The 22347-nt window shown below is 38.9% G+C and overlaps 2 protein-coding genes across 2 annotated transcripts; both read left to right on the top strand.

Annotated features, from left to right (window-relative positions):
• Positions 1–3051: 3051 nt before the first annotated feature.
• hsh2d (hematopoietic SH2 domain containing) lies at positions 3052–7793 on the top strand. Its single transcript, XM_080877873.1, has 6 exons — positions 3052–3090; positions 3522–3712; positions 5482–5571; positions 5678–5843; positions 6022–6282; positions 6729–7793. Exons 2-6 carry the CDS (start codon positions 3588–3590, stop codon positions 7191–7193), a joined length of 1107 nt encoding a protein of 368 aa, XP_080733999.1. The 5' UTR covers positions 3052–3090; positions 3522–3587; the 3' UTR covers positions 7194–7793.
• A 1510-nt stretch (positions 7794–9303) lies between these two features.
• On the top strand, positions 9304–17697 carry tax1bp3 (Tax1 (human T-cell leukemia virus type I) binding protein 3). The gene is made up of 4 exons (XM_080877424.1): positions 9304–9500; positions 14855–14974; positions 15855–15932; positions 16075–17697. Exons 1-4 carry the CDS (start codon positions 9462–9464, stop codon positions 16222–16224), a joined length of 387 nt encoding a protein of 128 aa, XP_080733550.1. The 5' UTR covers positions 9304–9461; the 3' UTR covers positions 16225–17697.
• Positions 17698–22347: the final 4650 nt, after the last annotated feature.

Below are 22347 nucleotides of genomic sequence, written 5' to 3'. Positions count from 1 at the left end.
TTCACAACATTCCCACTTAGTGATTGAACTTTTTTTTGTTTTTGTTTTTTTTTTGTTTATGCATTTGCGTAGATTCTGATGCTTTTGGAAACCACCTTCTTCCACCTCTCCTCCTGTGTTGTTTTGGTCCAGTATTATGACCATCTAATCTATGCATTCTTGGTGCGTAGGAAACCTCAAAAGGCTTTGCACAGTTGACTTAATGAGCTTTATTTGAGATTAGAATTGTGCAGAGGATCCTTGATCTTGTTTTATTATTTTCTGCTGTCACTCCATGCAATTACATCGAGAGCTCATCAGAGGACAAAAAATAGGAAATTGAGCAAATCACGTCAAAGGCCAGATAAGCTGGTCCTTTGAAGTGGTGCTGAAGAGTCATCCAATCAAACCTGTAACAAAACGGTTTTCCTGTGGATTTAAGGAAATGTCAGCTTTGCTGGTTTAAATTTGTTTCGGCTGTTTCTTAAAATCACTCTCAGCTAAAATCAGTTCACAGCTTGATGAAAATCCAGCATTGTGAGCTACAGTCTGCCGTTGCTTTATTCTGTAATTCTCTCCCTTTTGCAAATGTGACAGTTCTGTGTTCACATATCTTAAGCATTCCTGAACTACAATTGGCTTTCTTTGCTGATTACTGATGGGCTTCATGTGGAATAAAGTAAATAATTCAGCAATTGTAAATAAGATCTACAATGATTGTACTGTAGTTTCGTAAATCTTATTGATCTACACTTTTTGTAGATATGTGTACTTTTGATGATTTATTAAAAATGAGATTCTTAAATGTGTCCAGTATGTTTTTCTGTGCAAAAACACAAAACATTTGCAGGACAAGTACTCTTGATGTTTTTCTTTAATTGTGTAGGTACACCTGTTCAGCTGGTTGTTGATGCATCTAACCAATCACATGGCAGCACCTCAGTGCATTTAGGCATGTAGTCAAGGTCAAGATGACCTGTTCAAACTGACAGATGCTGTCCCCACTGCTGTTCTGCATAGGCCTGAACCGCCCAGGCTAGATCATTAACATGACTTGCTACGGATACCGACTACAGGATGGCACAATTGTTATCCTCTACATCAAGCTGTATGCCAGGAGTAAATGAGACATATTGCAATGTCATTCAGGCTGGAAAAGTGTAACAAAGAGAGGGAAGATGGTTAGAACTGAGAGGATTGCACAACCAGAAGACGACACCGAGGACAGCTACAAGTACCTGGGAATCCCACAGGCAAGTGGGAATCACGAAGAGGCCGCTAGGAAAGCCGCAACCACCAAACACCTGCAGAAAGTAAGCAAGTCCTGAGCAGTCAGATGCCTGACTCGGATAATCAGCTGGCTAAAGGATGAGATGGAATTCCAGCACCCTGAGACTGTCTGCTAAGAAGGACGGCCGAGGACTAGTGAGTATCAGAACCACCATCCAGGATGAAACAGCAAACATCCATGAGTACACTGAAGTAAATACCTCAGCATTGACCCCAAACTAGGTAAGTGGCTCGAACAGATCCAGAGCACAGTCCCATAAACAGAATTAATATATATACACTGTATATGTCATTATATATCATCAATTGGTTAACTGGTTGCACCATGACACCAGTACAAATTGAAAATTTTGGTTCCTATAATCCAGTTTCTCTGAAATCTATTTATTGATGTTTTCCCATCCGTGATGTAGAGTTTTGCGTTGCAAATGAATCTGCCACTCTACCACATGGTAATATGCAAATGTGTAGCCTACGGCATCGAAGTGGCGCAAAAACTGCGGAGCAGTCTATCGCCTCATATTATCACGGGGATCTTGAGAGACTTGATTATTTCTGTACAAATGAGGAGATTTGTGGAGTCAGCATGCCATCTATTCCACACCCTCTGTAAGCAAGCGTATTGTACTCGTGCACTTCCTCCTCAGCCTTACAAACAGGGAAAGAATATGCCCGCAGTCTGAGCTGCAGCTTTCACTTTAGTCAGCTGATGGAACCATGATTAGACTGAGGCTACTTCTCCCTGCCGCGTTCTCCTCTCTGATGTGGCACTGGTTTATTTTCTTCTCTATCAGTAGTTGGCAGTTTAAGGAAGCTTTAAGGTGTACAATAGGGGCCTGTTTGCTTGAGGAGAAGACATATGAGCATTAGTGGTTCCCTGATAACTTTCTTCACCAAGGTTTGAAAAAAAAAAAAAAACCCAAAAACGTATTTTTCATAAAATTGTGGAGGAGGTGGAGTGCGTAGGTGGGGGCACTTTGTGTATAAATGGAGAAGAGCCCTGCAGAAAGATTTGCACTGGAGCGCAACACTTCTGCTTCACACCAGAAAGACTTTGACCTTTGCTCTGACTTTTTTCTTTTTAACAATTGTCAGGTGGGCGGTGGATTTTCTCTGAAGCGGATGTCGATATTACAGGAATTTTTTTTTATTGAATCATAAATCAGTCAATAAGTCACCTATTATGCCTGAAAGCAGGATCTATTTTTCTTTAAAAGATGCTCACCTGTATATCATGCACTGCATATAAAAAAAATATGTTTTTACTAATGATAAGTTACATAAAATGCTGTGGGATGCGAACGTACTGCATGTCGTCAGTGACGTCTAGGAAGTTTCCCAGATGTAAATTGTTTTTCGGCACTCTGTAAAAATCTGGCCCTGGAGTAACGTGGGAGAGCTGGAAAGTACTGATAAAGTCTTTTGAGGTTTTTTGTTGTTGTTGCTTAAAATCACTCAGACTGTAGCCTCTCCTTTCACTTGTGTTTTATCTCCAATCTGTTAAGTCAGAACAATCACTTGAAGGTCATTTTCTCCACAGCTTTGCGCATGTGTGCTTGTGTGCATACAGCCACAGATACAATCAAGACATGCAACTTCAGCCTTAACGTATGTGGAGTATCTGAATAATTTAATTTCTTATTTAGTGATGCTATTCAGTGTTTTCTATGTGTCTCTTAAAAAAACTATTCTACTGTACTTAAAAATTTACTGTATTCTACTTGGATCGAGTAGGGTTTTGGCCCCGCCCCCGCCCCCAGACAGGTTTTTTCAGGTGCGCGAGCTCAGCCGTGTCATTCTATCTCGGAGCTGCCAGACAGGGTGAGTAACTTTTCCTATGAGTTTGTATTTGACGCCAGAAGCAACATTATTGAGTTTTATTCACAAAATCAGTATTCTGTAATGAATTATGTGTTCATATTGCAAATTTAAGATGAATTCACAAATATAATTGATAAAGTCTTACAACAGGTACTGCTGTAAACAAAGGTATTAGTGAGTAGACTCCATCCTTTAGCTCTTTGTCATTTTAAAGGAAAACTGCATTATGTTTGAGATTGTTAAAATGCACGGGAACTAATAATAATTCACCTGAGGAACTGTTGATAGACATCACAGAGCACTTCACCTGCAACAGGAACAATGAATATTTAAAATGCATATTAACACCCAGCTTTCACACCTGTATGTGGTCTCTACTGTAGGTGCGTAGTTAATGTACAGACTAAATATACTAACTTCTTCATTTGCAGGTCTTTGTGCTCAGTGACTTTTCCATTAGCCATAACTGTCGATTAAATGAACCATTACGCAGGAGGATGGAGGGAAGTCAGACGTTTCAGGGACAACGTGATCCTTACACCTGGTTCACAGAGTCTCAGCTCCAGTCTGTCATCAGGAACGGTGTAGTCCCGGAGTGGTTTCATGGGATCATTTCCAGAAAGTAAGTTTATGAGATATATAACTGTGCTCGCATTATCATTATAAAAGAGGGAAGAACATTAGGTTATTCCAGCTTTCCAGGACCCTTCAACCCCAGAAACAACCCTGATAACTCATAAACTACAAGGTCATTCTAAATGTGGGTCTTGCATAAATTGCTAGTACAATAAAAATGTAAAACCATTAGTGGCAACATCATCAATGTTAAAGGCTTCATCGCTTATAAAACTAAAAATGTGGTCTATATGACATAGTGCCTATGTAATGCAACATCTATAGGAGAAACATCCCTGAAAGAGAAAATTAATGAACATTTAAGTTGTACAAAGAGGAATCATTTAACCAGTCCTGTTGCAAGACATTTTATGAAAAACATTGCAGCTTGCCTTTATTTTTTTATAGGCATTGAAACCATTAAAGAGTCGGTAATATGAACTTTATCAGGGAAAAGACAGAAGCATTCTGGATATTTTGTTTAAAGAGTTTATTTCCTGCAGGTATGAATAAGAATCTATTTTGTTTTTATGTTTTTAATTAGATTTTCTAATACTGATGTTTTTTTTTTAATATATGAGTGAATGTGTGATTGGTTCATTTGACTTTTTTTCTGCAGTATACTGTTTTATTTAAACACACACTGTTTGGTATTTTGTAATGACCCTGATGAAGGCCGCACGTCTTCACCTCATATCATATCATACCTATATCATTACCTTCCATCTACTCCAGTGGAAGGCAAACAGTCCAAAATATGAGGAGCTAAGACTGAAAGATATCAGTTTTCATGACCTGATGTGATTGTCTAACTGACTGAACATTTTGTAAATGCTACATTTCTTTATTAATGTTTATTAAACTGTTAAATCATTCACATGCCACGGTTTTCCGATATTTCTGGGAAAGCACAGGGTTAGACTCTTTTTCTCTCAACCGCCCATCTAATAGCCTTTGAACATCTAGGCACAAATATGTGTCAGCAGAGATTTGCATTTACTTTTCCTATAGGTTTTTTTTTACTCTATTTTTAGGCGGTGAGACTGAAACTAATCTTTCACTCTGCCGGTTTACTTTGGTCACTACACAGTAATTCCATAGAGTAATGGTTGATGCACTCAGCTAGCATGTGAAAGATGGTTCCATCCTGGAAGGAGACTCAAATCCCTTTAGGGATACAGCGTTAAACAAAGATACCTGACGTCCTGACGTCTTGTGAATAAGGGAACAGCTGAAAGTAGCTTACTTCACTTAATATGAGACCAAACCTGTGCTGTACAATTGCACTATGAGAGATGATTATATGGGATGTATTGCACAATTACCATGTTTTAAAGCTGTAGATCAGTTATTAAATATAGCTGGAAAAAGGACTGGTATACTTTTGATAGTTTAGTATCTTTAATTATGGTGACAGAGCAGTTAGCACTGTTGCACAGGAAGACAGTCACAGGTTTGACTCCACCAGCTGGTCTGCATGTTCTTCCTTTGACTGTGCTGGTTCTGTCCGGGTACTCTGGCTTCCTTCAGCAGTTCAAAGACATGCATGTTAGACTAGCTGGTGATTCTAAATTGGCTGTAGGTGTGAACTCTTTCACTATGTCATATGATATACAAAAACTATTTGTAGAATATGCCCAAAGGCCAGGCTGATTCCCACTATGATGTGATTCACATTTTAGTGACAGCTACGGTTTATAAATAACCCCAAACCATAAAATGTAAAGATTGAAGTGCATGCATGAAAGAGGCCTTTGTTTGTGGTCCTTTGTGTAGGACAGCAGAGGAACTGCTAATGGCTAAGCCGCCGGGTTACTTCCTCATCAGAGTCAGTGAGAGCAGGATCGGCTACACTCTCTCGTATCGGTGAGTGTTTTCAGCATGACGGAAACCTTATTTTTAAAGTAATGTGCTCACACACTTAGTGACCCTGACACTCCACTCTGTTCACTCTAATGTACTGACCAATCAGTGCCGAGGACCGCTGCAGACACTTTATGATTGATGCACTGGAACATGGCTCTTACATCATAGTGGGGGAAAACAGGTATCACCGGTTTCTGCATGACCTGGTGGACTTTCATCGTAGAACTCCCATCATGCCTTTCACTCAAGTGCTGACTGTTCCTTGTGGACAGGTGAGAAAATGTGCTTGTCTCAACTGCATTCATGCTTTTTTATGTTATTGTAAATTACAGGTTTACTTTTTAGTACATTAAATAAGCTCAGCATAAGCTAATCAAGCTAAGCTAAGTAAGATTAATTGTGTAAACTACAATAAAACATCTGTGCTGTAACTTTTCTACATCTTTTCAGGCTTCTAATGACAAGACTGACTATGCAGAACTACTGTTTTGCTCAAGAGGTCCAGACTCTAGGGCCAGTTTGCCACCAAACAACTTCCAGGTTCCCAGCATAAATCCACCAGGGTCAAGAGAGGATATCCCACCTGCCCTTCCTCACCGCCCAAATTATTTGGGAAACTCACCAATTTTGCCTCCAAAAAGCCAAATAAATAGACTCTACCCTTCTTTGGAAGATGAGTTTCAGCACAATACCTCTCCACCCCCAGCACTGGTAAAAATGGCCTTGAAAACTATTGTTCAAGCTAAAGATCTCCGTACATTGTCTGATAAAGTTATGGTTAAAAGATTTTCATCTAAAAAGCTTTTCTTTGCAGTTAGCATCCTTTTATACGAATCTAAAGAATAAGTATGGCTCTAAATCTTCATGTAAAAGGATATTTGCTTATGATGATCAGGTTTGATTTAAACTGAAATAGTAGCATGAATATTTTCTAAAAACTGAAGACAGGTCCTGAAAACATGTTATCAATGAGCTACTTGCTGTGAGTGACTGAGAAGTCTAGATTTTTGACAAATTAGAAGTAAATGTAACCCTGAGTGTTGATGGATTTGTGGTGATGCACATTTGAGATGAGGTTTTCATTAACTTTCAAAATAAGAAGTAAAGAGATCTAAAAATTAAAAAAAAATTAAGTTTGTCTTTATGTTCATCTGCAGCCTGTCCCAACACCCAGGAAGAAATATACAGGTGATAATCCTCCATCCAACCAGCCTCCCGAAGTCCCTTCTCGAGACTGCATGGCTCTGAAGCAGAATCAGGCTGTCAGAACAGTCTCTGCTCCTGAGAATCTGCCCACGTTTGCAGGCTCCGAACAACCGCCCACTACCAACAACCAGCAAGTGAGGAATCAAGAAGTAAAGCCGTCAGTCGTCACCAACCTAAAGAACTTCAAGAAGAAATTCCAAAAGAAGAGGGGCCCGTTGCAGGATAATTCATACGAAGAGATTAACACTGACAGGGGTGAAAATGATGAGCACGAGTACCAGGAGATCACGAGGGATCTGACCTTTTGTGAACCACCACTTTCCTCCAGCTGCACTCCTGTGAAGCTGACTGATGACATGTTACCCTTAGAATATATGCCACCTCCACCTTTTGCTCCAGGCTACGGACCCACATGAGAAAATAGAGTGCATAAAATATAGTGAATATGGACAGGTCACAGTGATCACCTGAAACTATAATAAACAAGTGTGTCAAGTCAAGGAAGAGGTTAATGTGTACATGTATCCTCATCTGGGCAAAGGAGAGGAAGTGGAAAATACTGCATTCGTCCAACCTTTATGATCCTTTATCTTTATGACCTTTGTTCACCTAAAGAGAGGCTTAATGTCAAAGCATTGCACCAGTCTTTCATTCTTAGGATGTGTCTACAACTGGCTAATGCAGACACTGAAACACAGTGAAACAGCTAGACTAGACACAAAATGTGCCTATCGGTTTCTTTAAAGTTTACTAATTAAATCATTCCGTGTGTTTTCTTTTTTTCCCTGTTGTATAAGATAACAGAGGCGGGATAGATGCCTCATCCTGTTTTCTGTCTTTATGCTAAGTTAAGCTAAGCTAAGCCAACAGCTGCCACAGCCTCATAATATTCCTATTCCTTTAACATTTAGGTCGCAAGGAATATTTATTATGCATAAAATTATAGGATAGATTAAACTGCCTCCTTCATGCAAATGTATTTAGTGCCAAATTATATATATATATATTTTTTTTAAATGTTCCATACATCAAAACTCTATTCAGACAAAAGGTGTCACATTAAAATGAATAATGCAATAAATTTGTTACATAGATGTCTACCTGAAGCCAATCTCCTGCCATCTTTGCATACATGCTTTCAAATTGAGGTTAAAGTTTTTTATACACTTATTTGGTAGGATATTAAAGTCTAAACATGCTCAGGGGAATTTTTGCGTAGCATATGCAAATAAGAAATAACAGCTGCTTTGAGTAAAGGTGGCATGCTGCTGCATCACATGCAGATCTCTGATCAGAAGTGTGATAGAGATGATGAAAGAGAGAGAGAACACCCAAACTGGTACATTTTTTACAGGTGGAAACATACAGCAGTGCGCTCTTAAAAACATTATTTTGATTTTATGGCAAATAAAATTATAGCTAGATAGCTAAAAGAATACAGAGCTAGAAAAAAAGCACTTCTAATGTTCATTCTTTATTTCTTGATGCATGCTCAATCAGTGGGTTTTGGTCAGTGGTTGTTGATCAATGGTCATGAGAATTTGCATAATTAAGATTAAGAAACTGACCTCCCAGCTCATTGTTCCTTCAGTGGGCTGGTTTCAGTCATTATGCAAATGTACTGTTTATAAGATTGGGGAAACCTGCAGTCAGCTGAGACTGAAGAAGTTACTTGGATGAGTGACGAAACGTTTCTCCCACAAAACGCTACGTCCAGATGAACAGAATCAACTTTGGGAGATTCATGCTTTATTCATCCCTCCACACTGTACTGACAGAAAAGTCTTGTATCATTACGGACTACCATCTAGTGGCAGCAAAAGACACAGGATGCTTGCACAATGAGTAGTACAACAGCGTCAAGGTGTCTGGCTTTAAATGGTTACTATTTTCGTGTTTTACTTTATTACTTTAAATCAGAAGGAAACAGTTACTAATAGCTGAGACTATTTTAAACACGTATATACTCACCAGCTACTGTATGAGTGCTGTAGCTATTATATGATTATTATGAGCTTGTGTAAGAGAAAAAAATCAGCTTAACAAAAGCAATAAATCTCAAATATCAACATCTATATAACACTCATAAATATTTATAAAAATCGTTGGGGGGTTTTGCCTCGATAAGGAGGGTTTTTCTAAATATTTTTTGTTATATTGTTTTCTAGAGGAAATTGTCATCTATGTGATTGAGCGCAAAAATAAAGTGAAAAGTAAAGTAAAGTAAAGTCGTACAAAATCCATGATCAAAGTATAATTAATTTTCGAATATCCTGTCGACTAAGTGCGATCAAGAAAACAGAATCGACCGAGATGTCGCTGTTAGCCAACTCGATATAAGGAAAACAGCTGTCGGTGTTCGCCTGAGCAAAGGAGGAGCAAAAACCCCTTAATGAGTTCGATTTGTTTTCATTTCTGTTTAGAGTCACAACGGGACGACTGCCAGCATTTAAACACCGCCCTCCCTGGCTACAAAGGTGAGACAAAACACGCGAACCCGAACGCCTGGGGGCGACGTGACATCATCCCTAAAGCCTTTGGATTCCAGCTCGGGATCTTCCTGCGCTGTTTCATGTAAGGATCTAGGAAGTAGTCCCGCTATCTGAATCGACGTGTCTTTAGTTTTTAAAACAGCAGAAGCGGAAAGTTTCTTCTCTATATAAGCCAAAAATCTCAGCGAGAGTATGTCTTTCGTCCCAGGTCAGCCGGTGACTGCTGTTGTGGTAAGTTTGAGGGCTGTGGCTCTCCACATTTAACCGCACTCTATTGTTCAGCTTCTCACCCGACTTTAGCACCAAACCGTTTCGGTGCAAACTCTGAATTAACTAATGTTGGGTAACTACACGCGCTAACCAGCTAACTGGAGTTTTTGCTAACAGCAGAGCGACTTTCTTTGTTTAGCTAAAAGCAGTTGAGTGAGAGCAGCTGAACAGATATGAGCACTTTATGTACCCAGTAATGTTAAATTTAACCGAATAACTCATTAAATCACTGCAGCAAAGAAGTGGGCACTAACGCGGGACACAAAGGGTGACATGAAGTTGACCGTTAATTAAAAAGACAACTGAGTTTATCGTCAGAAAACTGCTGTTAATGAAAATGGGCGTCGCCACCTTTGTAAATCAGGCTTCCTGGTCTTCTCCAAAGCTGAAGATCTAGCTGGAGATGGACAGCTGGGATTTTAGCAGGCCTGTGTTGTAGAGCAGAGTGTGTGACAAGCACTAAATTATCAATACTAGGAAATCTGAGCAATTGCTGTGATTTGAGCTAACTGATAAGTCAAGTTTTTCAGAGTCAAATCTTTGTTTAACTTTATATATTTTCATAAATCACTGTTGTTCGATCTTATTTTGCTTTTATTTGACCTTTGCAGCTCAACATTTGTCCCCCCAGAGTCCCTTTTGTATAAATAGACTGAAATATTGACGTAAAAGAGGCATTGCGTTTAATTTGTCATGATCAAATAAAACAGCAGTCAGTGATTTGTGGGGATTGGATGAGGGTGGATCCATGCCCACCCAATACATCCACCTTGTTGCCTGTGTCCCCTAGCATCAGAGAGTGTGCACGGGCAGGGAGGTTGTTTATCCCAATCATAGTCTAGTCAGTTGTGTGTAAGAATCAGTTTCTGTAATGTCTTCTAAAATACATTTTTAATTCTTTAATATAATATTTTTTTAATGATCACTCAGTTGTGCCCCTGCTGGTTGACACACACTTCAGATCAAGCCACCTCCTATAATGAAATACTATAAGATAGAAGTCCTGACTTACGCAATAATTGCGCTACTCTACTATCATTGTTTTTTGTTCAAATCAAATTCAAATTTTATTTGTCACGTACACAGTCATACACAGTATGATATGTAGTGAAATGCTTGGACAACTGCTCGTGACCTAAAGAAAACAAAAAAGGAAAGGCTATGAATAAGATAGGAAATAAATATGAAAAATTAAAAAGGGTAAATTTAACTAGGAAGGAATAAAATATAAATTAAGGTTAAAAATGAAATAACTGTACAACACAAATTAGAATGAAGGGTAAATTTAACTGGGAAGAATAAGATAAAATATATAAATTAAAGTTGAAAATAAAATAACTGTACAACAAAATACACAATACACAATATAGAACTATATAAGAATGTATGAAGAAATCTAAATATAAATAAATATATACACAATAACAGCAGCTGTACAAGTATTAACCGGAAATGAAGAATATAGTGACCAGTGTTGTGCAAAAACAAAGTCCAGAAAGTCCAGTGTGTGTGTAAGAACCATATGTGTGGGTCAGTACTGTGTGGTGGTGTGATTGAGAGACCGTATCGCCTGCGGGAAGAAGCTCCTCCTCAGTCTCTCTGTGTTGGTCTTCAGGGAGCGGAATCGCTTTCCTGACCTCAACAGAGAGAACAGTCTGTTGTTGGGATGGCTGAGGTCCTTCACCATCTTCCTGGCCTTGGTCCAGCACCGCCTGCTGTAGATTGAGTGCAGGTCAGGGAGCTCGGAGCGGATGGTGCGCTCAGCTGACCGCACAACCCTCTGTAGAGCTCGTCTGTCCTGCATGGTGCTGTTCCCGAACCAGGTTAAGATGTTTCCCGCCAGGATGCTCTCTATGGTGCACGAGTAAAAGTTCCTGAGCACCTTGGAGGGCAGTTGGAAGTCTCTCAAGCGTCTGAGGTGGTAGAGACGCTGTCGGGCCTTTTTCACCACGGTGTTGATGTGACAGGACCATGACAGGTCCTGCGTGATGTGAACTCCGAGGTATTTGAAGCTGTCCACTCTCTCCACTGGGCACTCGTTGATGACGGGGGTCTGGTAGTTCCTCTCCTGCTTAGTGCTGAAGTCCACTATCAGCTCCTTTGTCTTACTGACGTTTAGAAGGAGGTTGTTCCTCTGGCACCAGTTCTCCAGATTCCTAATCTCCTTCACATAGGCCGTCTCGTTGTTATCAGAGATCAGGCCCACCACGACGGTGTCGTCAGCAAACTTGATGATGGTGGTGGAGCTGGTAGTGGCCACACAGTCATATGTGTACAAAGAGTACAGCAGGGGGCTCAGAACACACCCCTGGGGGGCTCCAGTGCTGAGAGTGGTGGAGGCTGAGACATGTCCGCCCATCCTTACTACCTGTGGTCTGCCAGTTAGGAAGTTGGAGATCCACTGACACATAGATGAGCTGAGTCCCAGATGCTCCAGCTTGGTGGTGAGTGTGGAGGGAATTATGGTATTAAATGCAGAGCTGTAGTCTATGAAGAGCATTTTAACATAATTCCCCCTTCTAGTGTCCAAGTGAGTGAGTGATGTGTGGAGGAGATGAGAGATGGCATCGTCTGTGGAACGATTTGGACGGTAAGCGAACTATAGTGGGTCCAGTGTGTCTGGTAGTGAAGAAATGCCCTCAAAGGACGTGTGGGTGTGTTTAAATTCCCGTTAACTTTTCAGACATTTTTTGAGTCATGAATTCTCTCATACAGGAGGTAGTTGCATAACATTGTAACACACACACACACACACACACACACACACACACACACACACACCCTCACCCTCTCCAGGGGCCAAAACCTAAAGACATAAATCCAAAAGTTTGTTTTATTTTCAGAATAATGTTTTTGTTTTTGATATATCATAGGACCAATAGTAAAACTGCATGACCAATTTAACATAACGGCAGCATAACAGACACTCCATGTTTGAGCTTTTCCCCCTGATAATTCAGCTAAGAAAATGTTAAAATATGTAACTTGAATAAATTTTTACAGGTAATGTCAAATTTGTTTCTGCCTGGAAGTTTCTTGTGGCTCCTTCTTGCACTTATAAAGTTATGAGGAATCAAAAATGCCGGAAAGAAATGTGGCAAATTTTAAATTGCAAAATTTTGACCTACTTTTTTAACTTTGAGAATTTGTAACTTGAAAAGTTTTTACAGCACAACATCATTCGCATGAATTCAGTAAATATATTACATTTATTATGCATTAAAAAGTCAGTGGATTCGAAAGGTGGGAATGTATTTTTCTTGCTTTAGCTGTTAGAGTTACATAATTTGAAATAAAATTTATACAGTACATATAAGTATTATGTCACAGGTCTACACAAAAATACCTTTGAAGCAGGTTTACTGTAATACACAAACTTACTAGATGTTTGTTTGTTTTTTTTTTTCATCAAGTCTCGAACAACTAAATCACCTGTGTTGGCGTGCAGGTACACCTCAGCCCCCTGAAAGCTCTAATCTATATCAGATGTTATGAGGAGTCATAATAGACTGGTGTACGCCTTTTAATGCACAAATAACAGCTATTAAAAATGTTGTGTGATTTTCAATTCATGTCTATAAAATTATACATCCCTAGCAACCACCTAGCAACAAGCTGAAATTGCCCATTGTTAGCATATAAAGAAAGACTTCTCACTGTGATTGAGTATATCGGTTTGCCAACAGCATGAACACGTCAAAAATACTGTAGCATACACATGCTGACTTTTAAGTCTGCCTGTAGGGTCCTTGTGATTACGCAGACTGTGTGAATCCGGCACATTGAGAAAAGCAGCTCAAGTCATTGTCAGACTTTGGATCAGCCACACTACTGAGAGGCTGTCTGATTATTCACTGTCGCGCACACAGAGCCAGTCTTTGTGTTTTGAAGAGTCTCTCTGAGTCATCTGTCTCTGCGATGTAGTGAAACTGCAGCTGCTTGTCAGTGTCAAGGGTAGGGCCCGTCTGTCTGGACTCGAGTTAAGAAAAAACAGCCTCTGAGATCCATCGTTTGCCTGCACTGAAATCTAGAAAATGAGTCTGTGGTGATAAGTCGGTGCTTCACTACCTGACGGGAAGATAAGTTGTCCATCTTTCTGTAATTACTGCGATGTGTATGTCAGTTGGGAGTAGAGCAGGGCGATATGACCAAAAATATTTATCACGATATACATTTGAAAATTTGCGATAACGATATAACTGACGATATAATTGACACTAGACAAAATACTTTACAACTCCACAACTTTATTAGTTTAAAAAAACCCATCAATGTATTTTCACTTAAAGAAGCAGCTGGTTTTTTTTGTTGTTTTTTTTATGTGCATTAAAGTTATATAAAAATGTAACAATGCAAATTCCTTGCTGACAGTTTAACCAAAAGGCATTTCCAGTGGAAACTGGCCGACATATCCTCAGCATAACCATGTATAATATCCACAAAACTTAAAAAGAGGTTATACACACACACACAATACGGTAATATTATGTTGAAGCACAGTACGTATCACTCCGCGAGGCGCCTGCCAACAATAGCCGTAATGCTCCGACAATCCATCAAGCGGTGCGGGTTCGTAGCTTAGCAAAGTCGTACTAAAACATTTGACAGATTTTCGAGCGCCGTGTACATAAAATCATTTCGAGGTCAGTAAACACAACCAGAGTTCATACAGTAAGACACACGGGATTATAAGGGGCACTGTCGATTTTCAGAAAAATCAAAGGATTGATTTTAAGTGCCATATTTTCCAAACAACACGGTAATAACGACGGCCCGCTAGCATGCTCTACCAAAAATAGTGCTTTGTTGTGTATCTGACGGACGAAAGCTAAACCAGGAAACATCAAAAGTAGTCAAAATGGCCAATTATAGCCTGGACCCCAGAGGGTTAAACAACAAGTAACGCAATAGTTACTTTTCAAGTAATTAATTACTTTTAGAATCTTGTAACTCAGTTATTAACTCGGTTAATTTTTTTGAAGAAGTAACAAGTAACTATAATTAATTAATTTTTCAAAATAACTTGCCCAACACTGATTATTTATGGGTATGGAAGTGTTTCGTTTTTCTACCTTCATAGTGAAGAGTTTTTATCCGATCGTAGTGAAATGTGAAGGGAAGCAATTGCGTTCTTTCCGTGGTCCTGTCAACCTAATTTAACTGGAGTTTATCGTATTAACATTAGCAGTGATGGAAACAAGAACATTTCAGCAAACGTGACTGAGCAGCACGCGAGAAAGCTTGGTGATAAGCCTACCCAATATTTTCCTCAACAGTATTTAATGTTTTTAAATTTGTTTTCTTTTGTTAAACAGGAACGAGTTGAGATTCAGAAGCTGCGGCAAGGAGAGAATCTCATCCTTGGCTTCAGCATCGGAGGAGGGATAGACCAGGACCCCGGGCAGAATCCCTTCTCTGAGGACAAGTCTGACAAAGTGAGTTTATCTGCAGCTATCATCTCTTTACGTGCAGTTTTTTCATCTTGATTCTCTCCCTTTGTTCTTAATAGAATATTTGTAGACAATAGTGATGTAGCCGAAAGGAATAAACCCACAAATGACCCTATCAAAAGTGAAATTATATATTTTCCATGTATTTTTCCATATACAGCGGTGGATTTTAGTATAAATGTGATCAAAGTTTAAGATGATGAGGTGCTCTGTCTTCGGGTCACTCGTTTTGGTTATGTGGATTTTATTCTTAATTTGGCAAGACGCTGAATATCCACCCACAAGTTGCAATTGCGCTAAAGCCTAGTGGTACAAGTATCCACAAAGTACTTATCGTTTTGGTTAACTAAAGGCCTGAACACGTTACTCATGGCCTCGGGTGGTGACTAAACAAACTCAGCAGAGCTACAGAGAGGAAGACTTCAGGTTTACATTAAGTCATGCTGACTGCACAGAAATGTACCAGCTGATTTGTTAGAGAGGAATAAGACTTAGATACTGGCTTCTACACTTTTACTGTTTCCTTTATTAACATATTTTTGAGCATTACAGGAACTTTGTTGTGAGAGATGTCCTCTGTGCCCTTAAATTAACAACAGATCAGGCCTCTGTCCATTTTTCTCTTTATTTTAATCCTAGTTTTACTTTAATGGGACAAAAATAATTTCTTATGCTAGTGTATCCTTTACACTTTAAGCACTTGATGCTTTCCCCCTGGGATCCTCCTCCTGTACTGCCAGACTGGCAGTATTGAAGGCAAAGGCCTTCAGGGATATTCTGTATTATTTTGGACTACCCATTTTAAACCAGACCTGCTCTCCAATTGTGGCAAAAAAATGAAATGATGAGTTCTTTGTTTTCACAGGGCATTTATGTGACCAGGATATCACCTAAAGGCCCAGCAGACTTGGCCGGCTTGAAGATGGGAGACAAAATAATGCAGGTATTTAGTGAAATGAAGTTTTTCTTTTGGAATAGTTGATCCACAAGATGGCACTGTGTACCTCAGGAGCAGTGCTGTGATGACTTTTACTTTTGGTATTTGATTCTTTTTATTTCAAACTAAGTTCCTTCCTTCTTTCCAGGTGAACGGTTGGGACATGACCATGGTGACTCATGATCAGGCTCGTAAAAAACTAACAAAGAAGAGAGAGGATGTGGTACGACTGCTAGTAACCAGGAAGTCGCTTGAGGAGGCTGTCAAACACTCTAAGTGCTCTTATCCCAAACACTAGTGTGGTGGCTCTACTTTTACACAGACTAATGCCATAGCCAAGGAATGAAGACTCACTTGGAGAACACATACTACCCCAAATAGTTGCACCGTGGCCTTTATACTCCAGTAATGCAAAAATAGATAAGTAAACAAACTGAGACAGATCAGTTTGTTCATTCAGATCAGTCTGTAGAAAATGAGACTGTTATCTGTTTTGTTTTTTTCTCTCATTTGTGGCATATCCAATTATAACTGATCTCAGTAAATTATGTGAAATGACGCTGCTTGAATAACAGCATTTGAGATATTTGTAGCGATTATCATCTTCATTTGTACTTAAAGCAATTTAAATTAGCATTTGGAGAACATTTTATAGACCGGTTCTTCTGCAAGGAGTGTTAAGTCATTCACACATTTAGAATTTATTTGTTAAGTAATTTGTAATTTGTCCACAAGGTTATTTGGGAACAATCCGAGTTTAATTTGTTTTCCAGCAGCTGACCAAAGTTAAACTGGACACACTGGATACACCCAGAAAAATTCACTGTTGTTTATTCATCTCAGTTAAAGAACCAATATTTTTCTGCCACTAACACAGCAAAAAATGCCAAAGTAAAATCAAAGTTTTTGTAATTTAGTATTTCCAGTTTTCTTTTTCTTTAAATAATGGTACAGTGTATTGTATAAAATCTATGCAAAAAATGTCAATAGAGCCAATTTCCAATGTGTTTTTTTTTTCCTAATGATAATTCTACTGATGCATCACATTTTTCAAGTTGCATTCAGTGTAACATCCTCTCATCTGTTAAAGTAACTACACAGCCAGAATTACAGTAAAGGTGTTTCATATGAACATTACTTCACATGTTGGATGTTTCTGGATGCACGCTTGTCAAATCAGCTTTCTCATTTTCGGCATATTTGCTTCCAGTTACCTTTTATCGGCTTCAGAAAGAGAACGATGCTTTTTTGTTTGTTTGTTTGTTTTTCCTGGAGGAGATGATATTCAGCAGTTAGCTCCACTGAGACTGTTTCGAGGTTTAAATAGTTTTGTTTCTTGTCACTGAACAAAAGTCCAGTTTGAAACTGTAAATCAGCCAAGAAGGAGTGAATGTTGTTTGTTAACTTGAAAATGTGCACAGGAGCCTTAAATGTATTAACACTAAGTTTTAATAATTCATTTCCAATTTACCAGTGTGGTATGATCTCATTAGTGCATCTTTCCTGCAACATGTAATAAATGACACTGGAGATGACTGGTTTACTTCTAATAAGTATGTTTGCTATGAAACCTTTTCGTACTGAAACCGATATTCTGCTACATTTCTTTTACTTTTGGGTGAACTTACTTTTTTTTTTTTTTCCATATGTAAGTTGCTTATAAAATATTAAACTTTTTACAATATTAAACAAGCAATAATCAAGTTTGTAAAATAAATGGTTTGCTCAAATAAAATACCTGTATAACTGTAAAAAAAACCAAACAAACATGCTGCTGGTCATTTATTGTTTCATACTGTACTGTAGAGTCGATTTACAGGCACATGTGGGCCTCCCAGTATTTTAAATTCATGTCATCTTAGATTCTCTAAGAGTTTTTGACGAACTGCTCTGTTGGAAACCACTGCTTCAGAAAATGTCAGTATAGCGGTATTTTTATAAAAGTTTAGCCTGCAAAATTTTATGTTTCAAACATTTTGCTAAAGACTTTGTGCTCATCTGGCAGTTTACAAAGTTTGTTTTGGTATTTTTGTTGTTTGTTTCATTGTAGAACATTTGAAAAGGGAATGTTTGTCAGATATAAAAGGAGTTCTGCTTTTTCAACAATGGCCGACTGAACGCTGTTTAGAGTTGTACTATCTTGATATGTTAATGTCATTGGGTCTGATCCAAACGTTGTCAGGGTGCTCGAACACGAAACCAACAGATTCAGATAATGTCATGTTAATAGAAAGGACCGCATGTGTGAAACGTGCTAAAATCTGCGAATAACAGACATACAGTAACTGATTACTTTACCCCTCTTTTTTATGTTGCAGGACCTTCAGATAGCTTCGTCATGCCAGTTAAAGAGTAATCAGCTGACATTTCAAAGCAAAGAATCTATTCCCTGACCTTTCCGTGTTTAGCAAGGCTTTTTGATAGTGACCTCTTCTTTTATCTCTTAAATGTGTCCGCTATCAGCTATTCAAAGCATACCTTTGAACAGAGGTCTCAGATAATTCATAGAAAGGAACCTTTCCATTGTGTTGCTATAACTGCATATGCCTCTAATATTTCATTTTCCACTTTGCGCAGTGACAAATGTGTTCAAAATAACACTGGAAGTGCATTTCTCTGCCTGCAAGCTACATAATTGTAAACCCTTTTTTGGGGTACACTTATGTTCCAGGGCAATAAAAAGTAAACATTCGCACCAGTACTTCTAGATTTTAAGGTGAAATATTAAAGCTATTTAAGGGGAAAATTTAAAAAAAGGAAATGTTGTTTTTATTTGTATTTTATTAATTTCGAATAGATCAGGGCTACTGTGATTTTAAATTGTTTTGGAAAAGCTGTTTTTGGTGTTGTGTAATGCACTGCCAGTGAATTATTTGTGCTCTGAGGACCAAACACCTGAACTGAATGTGCTGTGTAATGTTTAAAGTCTTAAAATAACATCTGGACACATAATGGGAGAGGGTCGATTTAGGGCACCGCTTAGCTAAAATCCCCCCTTTGAGAAATAATTTATGAGCGAGCCGTGTGTGTGCGCTTGTTATGTTTATCAGGACAGAGGAAGCATGCTCCATTCCACTTACCTGGGCTTCATAATACTATTGCACCATGTTGTGAGACAAGAATGCGATTGTGCAAACACCAGCTAAAGCTCAGACTCGCTATCTAGGTTGGCTTTCCCTAATACCGCAACATTAATACCTTGTGTGTTGCTAGGTAACTAATGGACAGCTATTAAGTGGGTAACAGCGAGCCCCTAATTTGATTCCAGTGTGATTATTTAATCAGCATTTACCAGTCAGCAGTAGTTAAACGAACCACCTATAATGACATGAGTAAGAATGCAGCTTCTTGCTGCTGAAAAATAACACTAAGACAAATGTTTCTTCCTGCAAGCGGGTGAATAATTACACTATCTAAACATGGATCATACATGATCCATGCCTCCCACGTTATGGCAGGATAATTGGGTTGCCATGGTAATGCGGACTGCTCCTATCACTGTGGTCATACGCCAGATTGGAACTTGAAGGAAGCCTACAGAGGTATCCCGATCCTAGGCTGGACTGTTGTAATTCCTTATTGCGAGGCTGTTTAATAGCTCTACTACCTGACAAAACCATATTTATATCTAATTGTTAGCCACTTATCACTGGCTGCCTGTGGGACTCATAATATCCCCGTGGTTCTTGGAGTTCTAAAAAGTATAGTAGGAGGTAGAGCCTTCAACTTTCAGGACCCTGTTCTGTAGAATCAGCTCCCGGTTTGGACTCAGACACCACGTCTACTTAAAAAATTAGGCCTAAAGTCCTTTTTATAAATCTTATATTTAAGGTTGGATCTGTTGTTCAGTGATATAGGCTCAAAATGCTGGGGTAGATGCTATATTGTGCATCTTCTCTGCTTTCCTCTCTCATCCACCATGCATTTATTAGTATGTTGCACTATTTCTGTAACCTTCTGTGTTTTCACTCTTTCTGCATTTTTTTTCTAGCTCAAGTGCTGCACGTTACTGATCTGCTGCTACCGCCATTAAAAACTAAATTGTTTATCATCTCTCTTTTGTCTTCGCTTTCCACTCACCCCAACTGATCAAAGCAGATGGTCAACCTCCCTGAGCCTGGATCTGCCAGAGATGTCTTCCTGTTAAAAGGGAGGGGGGTTTGGTGATCCGAGGATATTGTTGGGTTTCTCTTTAGAACATTGTAAAGATTTACCTTTCAGTCTGAAATGTTGCGCAACATAAATAAGGCTGAATTGAAAGCTGAATGTTGGAGACATTGACAATAAAGGAGAATCCTAAAGAGTCTCTCAAAAATGAAATGTTACAGAGCTTACCATTCTGTGACAGTTCATCAGTTTAGGAATGATGCTCCTAAATTTAAAATTAAAATATTTAAATATATATTTAAAGCTGAATTCTATATACAGTCATGTAAAAAAGAAAGTTTCCAAAGGACTCTGTGCAGTCCTGTGACAATCTAAATACATCCATGATTCAACAGCTTGTGAAACCAACACTGTAAGGAGTTTTGACCCATTCTTTTTTATTCTTCTTTATAATGTTGCAGTTCACAGCACTTAGTTAAGGTCTGGACTTTGACTGGGCCGTTGCAGCATGTTGAATCTTTTGTTTTTCACAAAATCCATCCACCAAAAGTGCTTAACAGCTGGTAAAAGGTGTTTGTGCTGATATGTTGTGTTTTGCTTTTGTCAGACTGTGAATTATAGCCAAACATGTCTGCTTCAGTTTAATCTGTGGAAAGGTCACAGTTCCAGGAGCCTTGTGGTTCTTTCAGATATAACTTTGCAGAGCTAAGCTATGCTGCCATGTTCTTTTTAGAGAGAGGAGGCTTTCACCTGACAAGCTTTCTAAAGACTGATTTTGTTCAGTCTTTCTTTAACTGTACTGTCATGAAGATTAACATTTAGTATGGTAACTTTTGTTTTTTTTCCATTTATTTTAGCACTGCGTGGTCTGATTTTGGGGTGAACTTGCTGTGATTTCTACTCCTGGGAAGATTGTGGCATTAACACAGACACAATAAAACCCCCAAACTTCAGTATTCATGAAGGATGGTAAAGTTCACTGCATGCATTTGATTAGAAGTATTTACCCTTTTAATTCCCATGTAAGCAGTCAGGGTATGTTTAGTTTTTTCACAGGAATGTCCTGTCCTATGTACAGTCCTGTCTATTTAGCTGTTCTATTTAGCTTCTGACAATGCTAGATTACAATAACATGCATTTTACAATAAAACATAATAAGCAAAAATCATAAAGGAATCAAAATTGAAGAAGAAGAAGGAGAAGAAGTTGGTTCTAGAGCTGCCTTTTGTCCGTGGTGTGAAGATTGAGACTGTTCTTTATCTCTAATCTTTCTTAAATCTTTCTGGAACAGTTGACAAAAACTCAACATAGCAAAAGTTTTAATAAGTTTTAAATTTCTAGTCTTCTTGTCTCTGAACATCAAACTTAACCAAACTGTCAATTAAAAGCTCCAGAACAGCTTCCAAAGTCTCCAGTCTCAGCAGTCACATTTGGTGGTGCCCAATAAAATTAAATTAAAATACCTCTACAACATCTTGATTCTGTTTGTTGAATAGTTTCACTCTGAAAAATAAAAGTTCATCCACTGTTATGTTTAATGGCTTTTTTCAATGGCTTTTATTTATCTAATTATGTATTTTTAATTATCCTCTATTTATCTCGTTGAGATTAAAGTCTCCTTTTCGACAGTGACTTGACCAAGAAAGAGGCGTTTTATTGTTATTTTATAACAATAAAACGAGTAAAGAAACAAATAGAAAATGTTTCAACTCGTCTCCAAATCCTGCGCAGTTTGTTGGCTTGTTGTTTCTTTGTTCGTGCCACACAGTTGTGTATATTATATGACTGCATGTTAAAGCTACTTTTCTCCCCACTGTATGTGCTCATGCATATTAATCCATCGTTTGTGAACGTGGATATGATGCGTGGGAGTGCGAGTAAAAAGCCGGTCAGCTGGATGGCATCGGGGTTAGGCATACACGAGCCCCCCAGAGTCTAACTAGCACATGCATGTTGTCATAGCAATAAGTGCCGTGTAGTTACACGTGAGATTTATTGTGGATCTGTTGTGCTGTTTTACACACATAAACCGGTTATCCACCAGGGCATGTGACGTGATCATGAAACCCACCGAGATAGCTGATTTGCGATGAAGCATTTCGCACAGTTTTGGTGCTCGTGAATGGGCAGCAGGCGGCTTATCTTCATCGTTATTTTTCTCTCCCGAAGAGTCCTTAACCTCCTCCTCCCACGCAGACCTCCCAGGTGCTCAGCTTGGCTGGAGGCTTCACGCACAAACAGAAACCGACACACAGTAAAACAGGAGTTAACAGTAAAGATGAAAGGGGGAGGGGGGGGTACAGTGGGTGGGCGA

Source organism: Rhamphochromis sp. 'chilingali', assembly GCF_963969265.1.
Source record: "Rhamphochromis sp. 'chilingali' genome assembly, chromosome: 3".
NCBI lineage: Eukaryota > Metazoa > Chordata > Actinopteri > Cichliformes > Cichlidae > Rhamphochromis > Rhamphochromis sp. 'chilingali'.
This window is presented reverse-complemented; position numbering and strand designations above follow the sequence as displayed.

Coding starts and splice junctions, on each gene's coding strand:
- tax1bp3 (XM_080877424.1), top strand. CDS start 9,462: ATGTCTTTCGTCCCAGGTCAGCCGGTGACTGCTGTTGTG. Junction 9,501..14,854: donor AGCCGGTGACTGCTGTTGTG/GTAAGTTTGAGG, acceptor TTTGTTAAACAG/GAACGAGTTGAGATTCAGAA. Junction 15,933..16,074: donor TGGGAGACAAAATAATGCAG/GTATTTAGTGAA, acceptor CCTTCTTTCCAG/GTGAACGGTTGGGACATGAC.
- hsh2d (XM_080877873.1), top strand. CDS start 3,588: ATGGAGGGAAGTCAGACGTTTCAGGGACAACGTGATCCTTACACCTGG. Junction 5,572..5,677: donor GGCTACACTCTCTCGTATCG/GTGAGTGTTTTC, acceptor CTGACCAATCAG/TGCCGAGGACCGCTGCAGAC. Junction 6,283..6,728: donor CCTCTCCACCCCCAGCACTG/GTAAAAATGGCC, acceptor GTTCATCTGCAG/CCTGTCCCAACACCCAGGAA.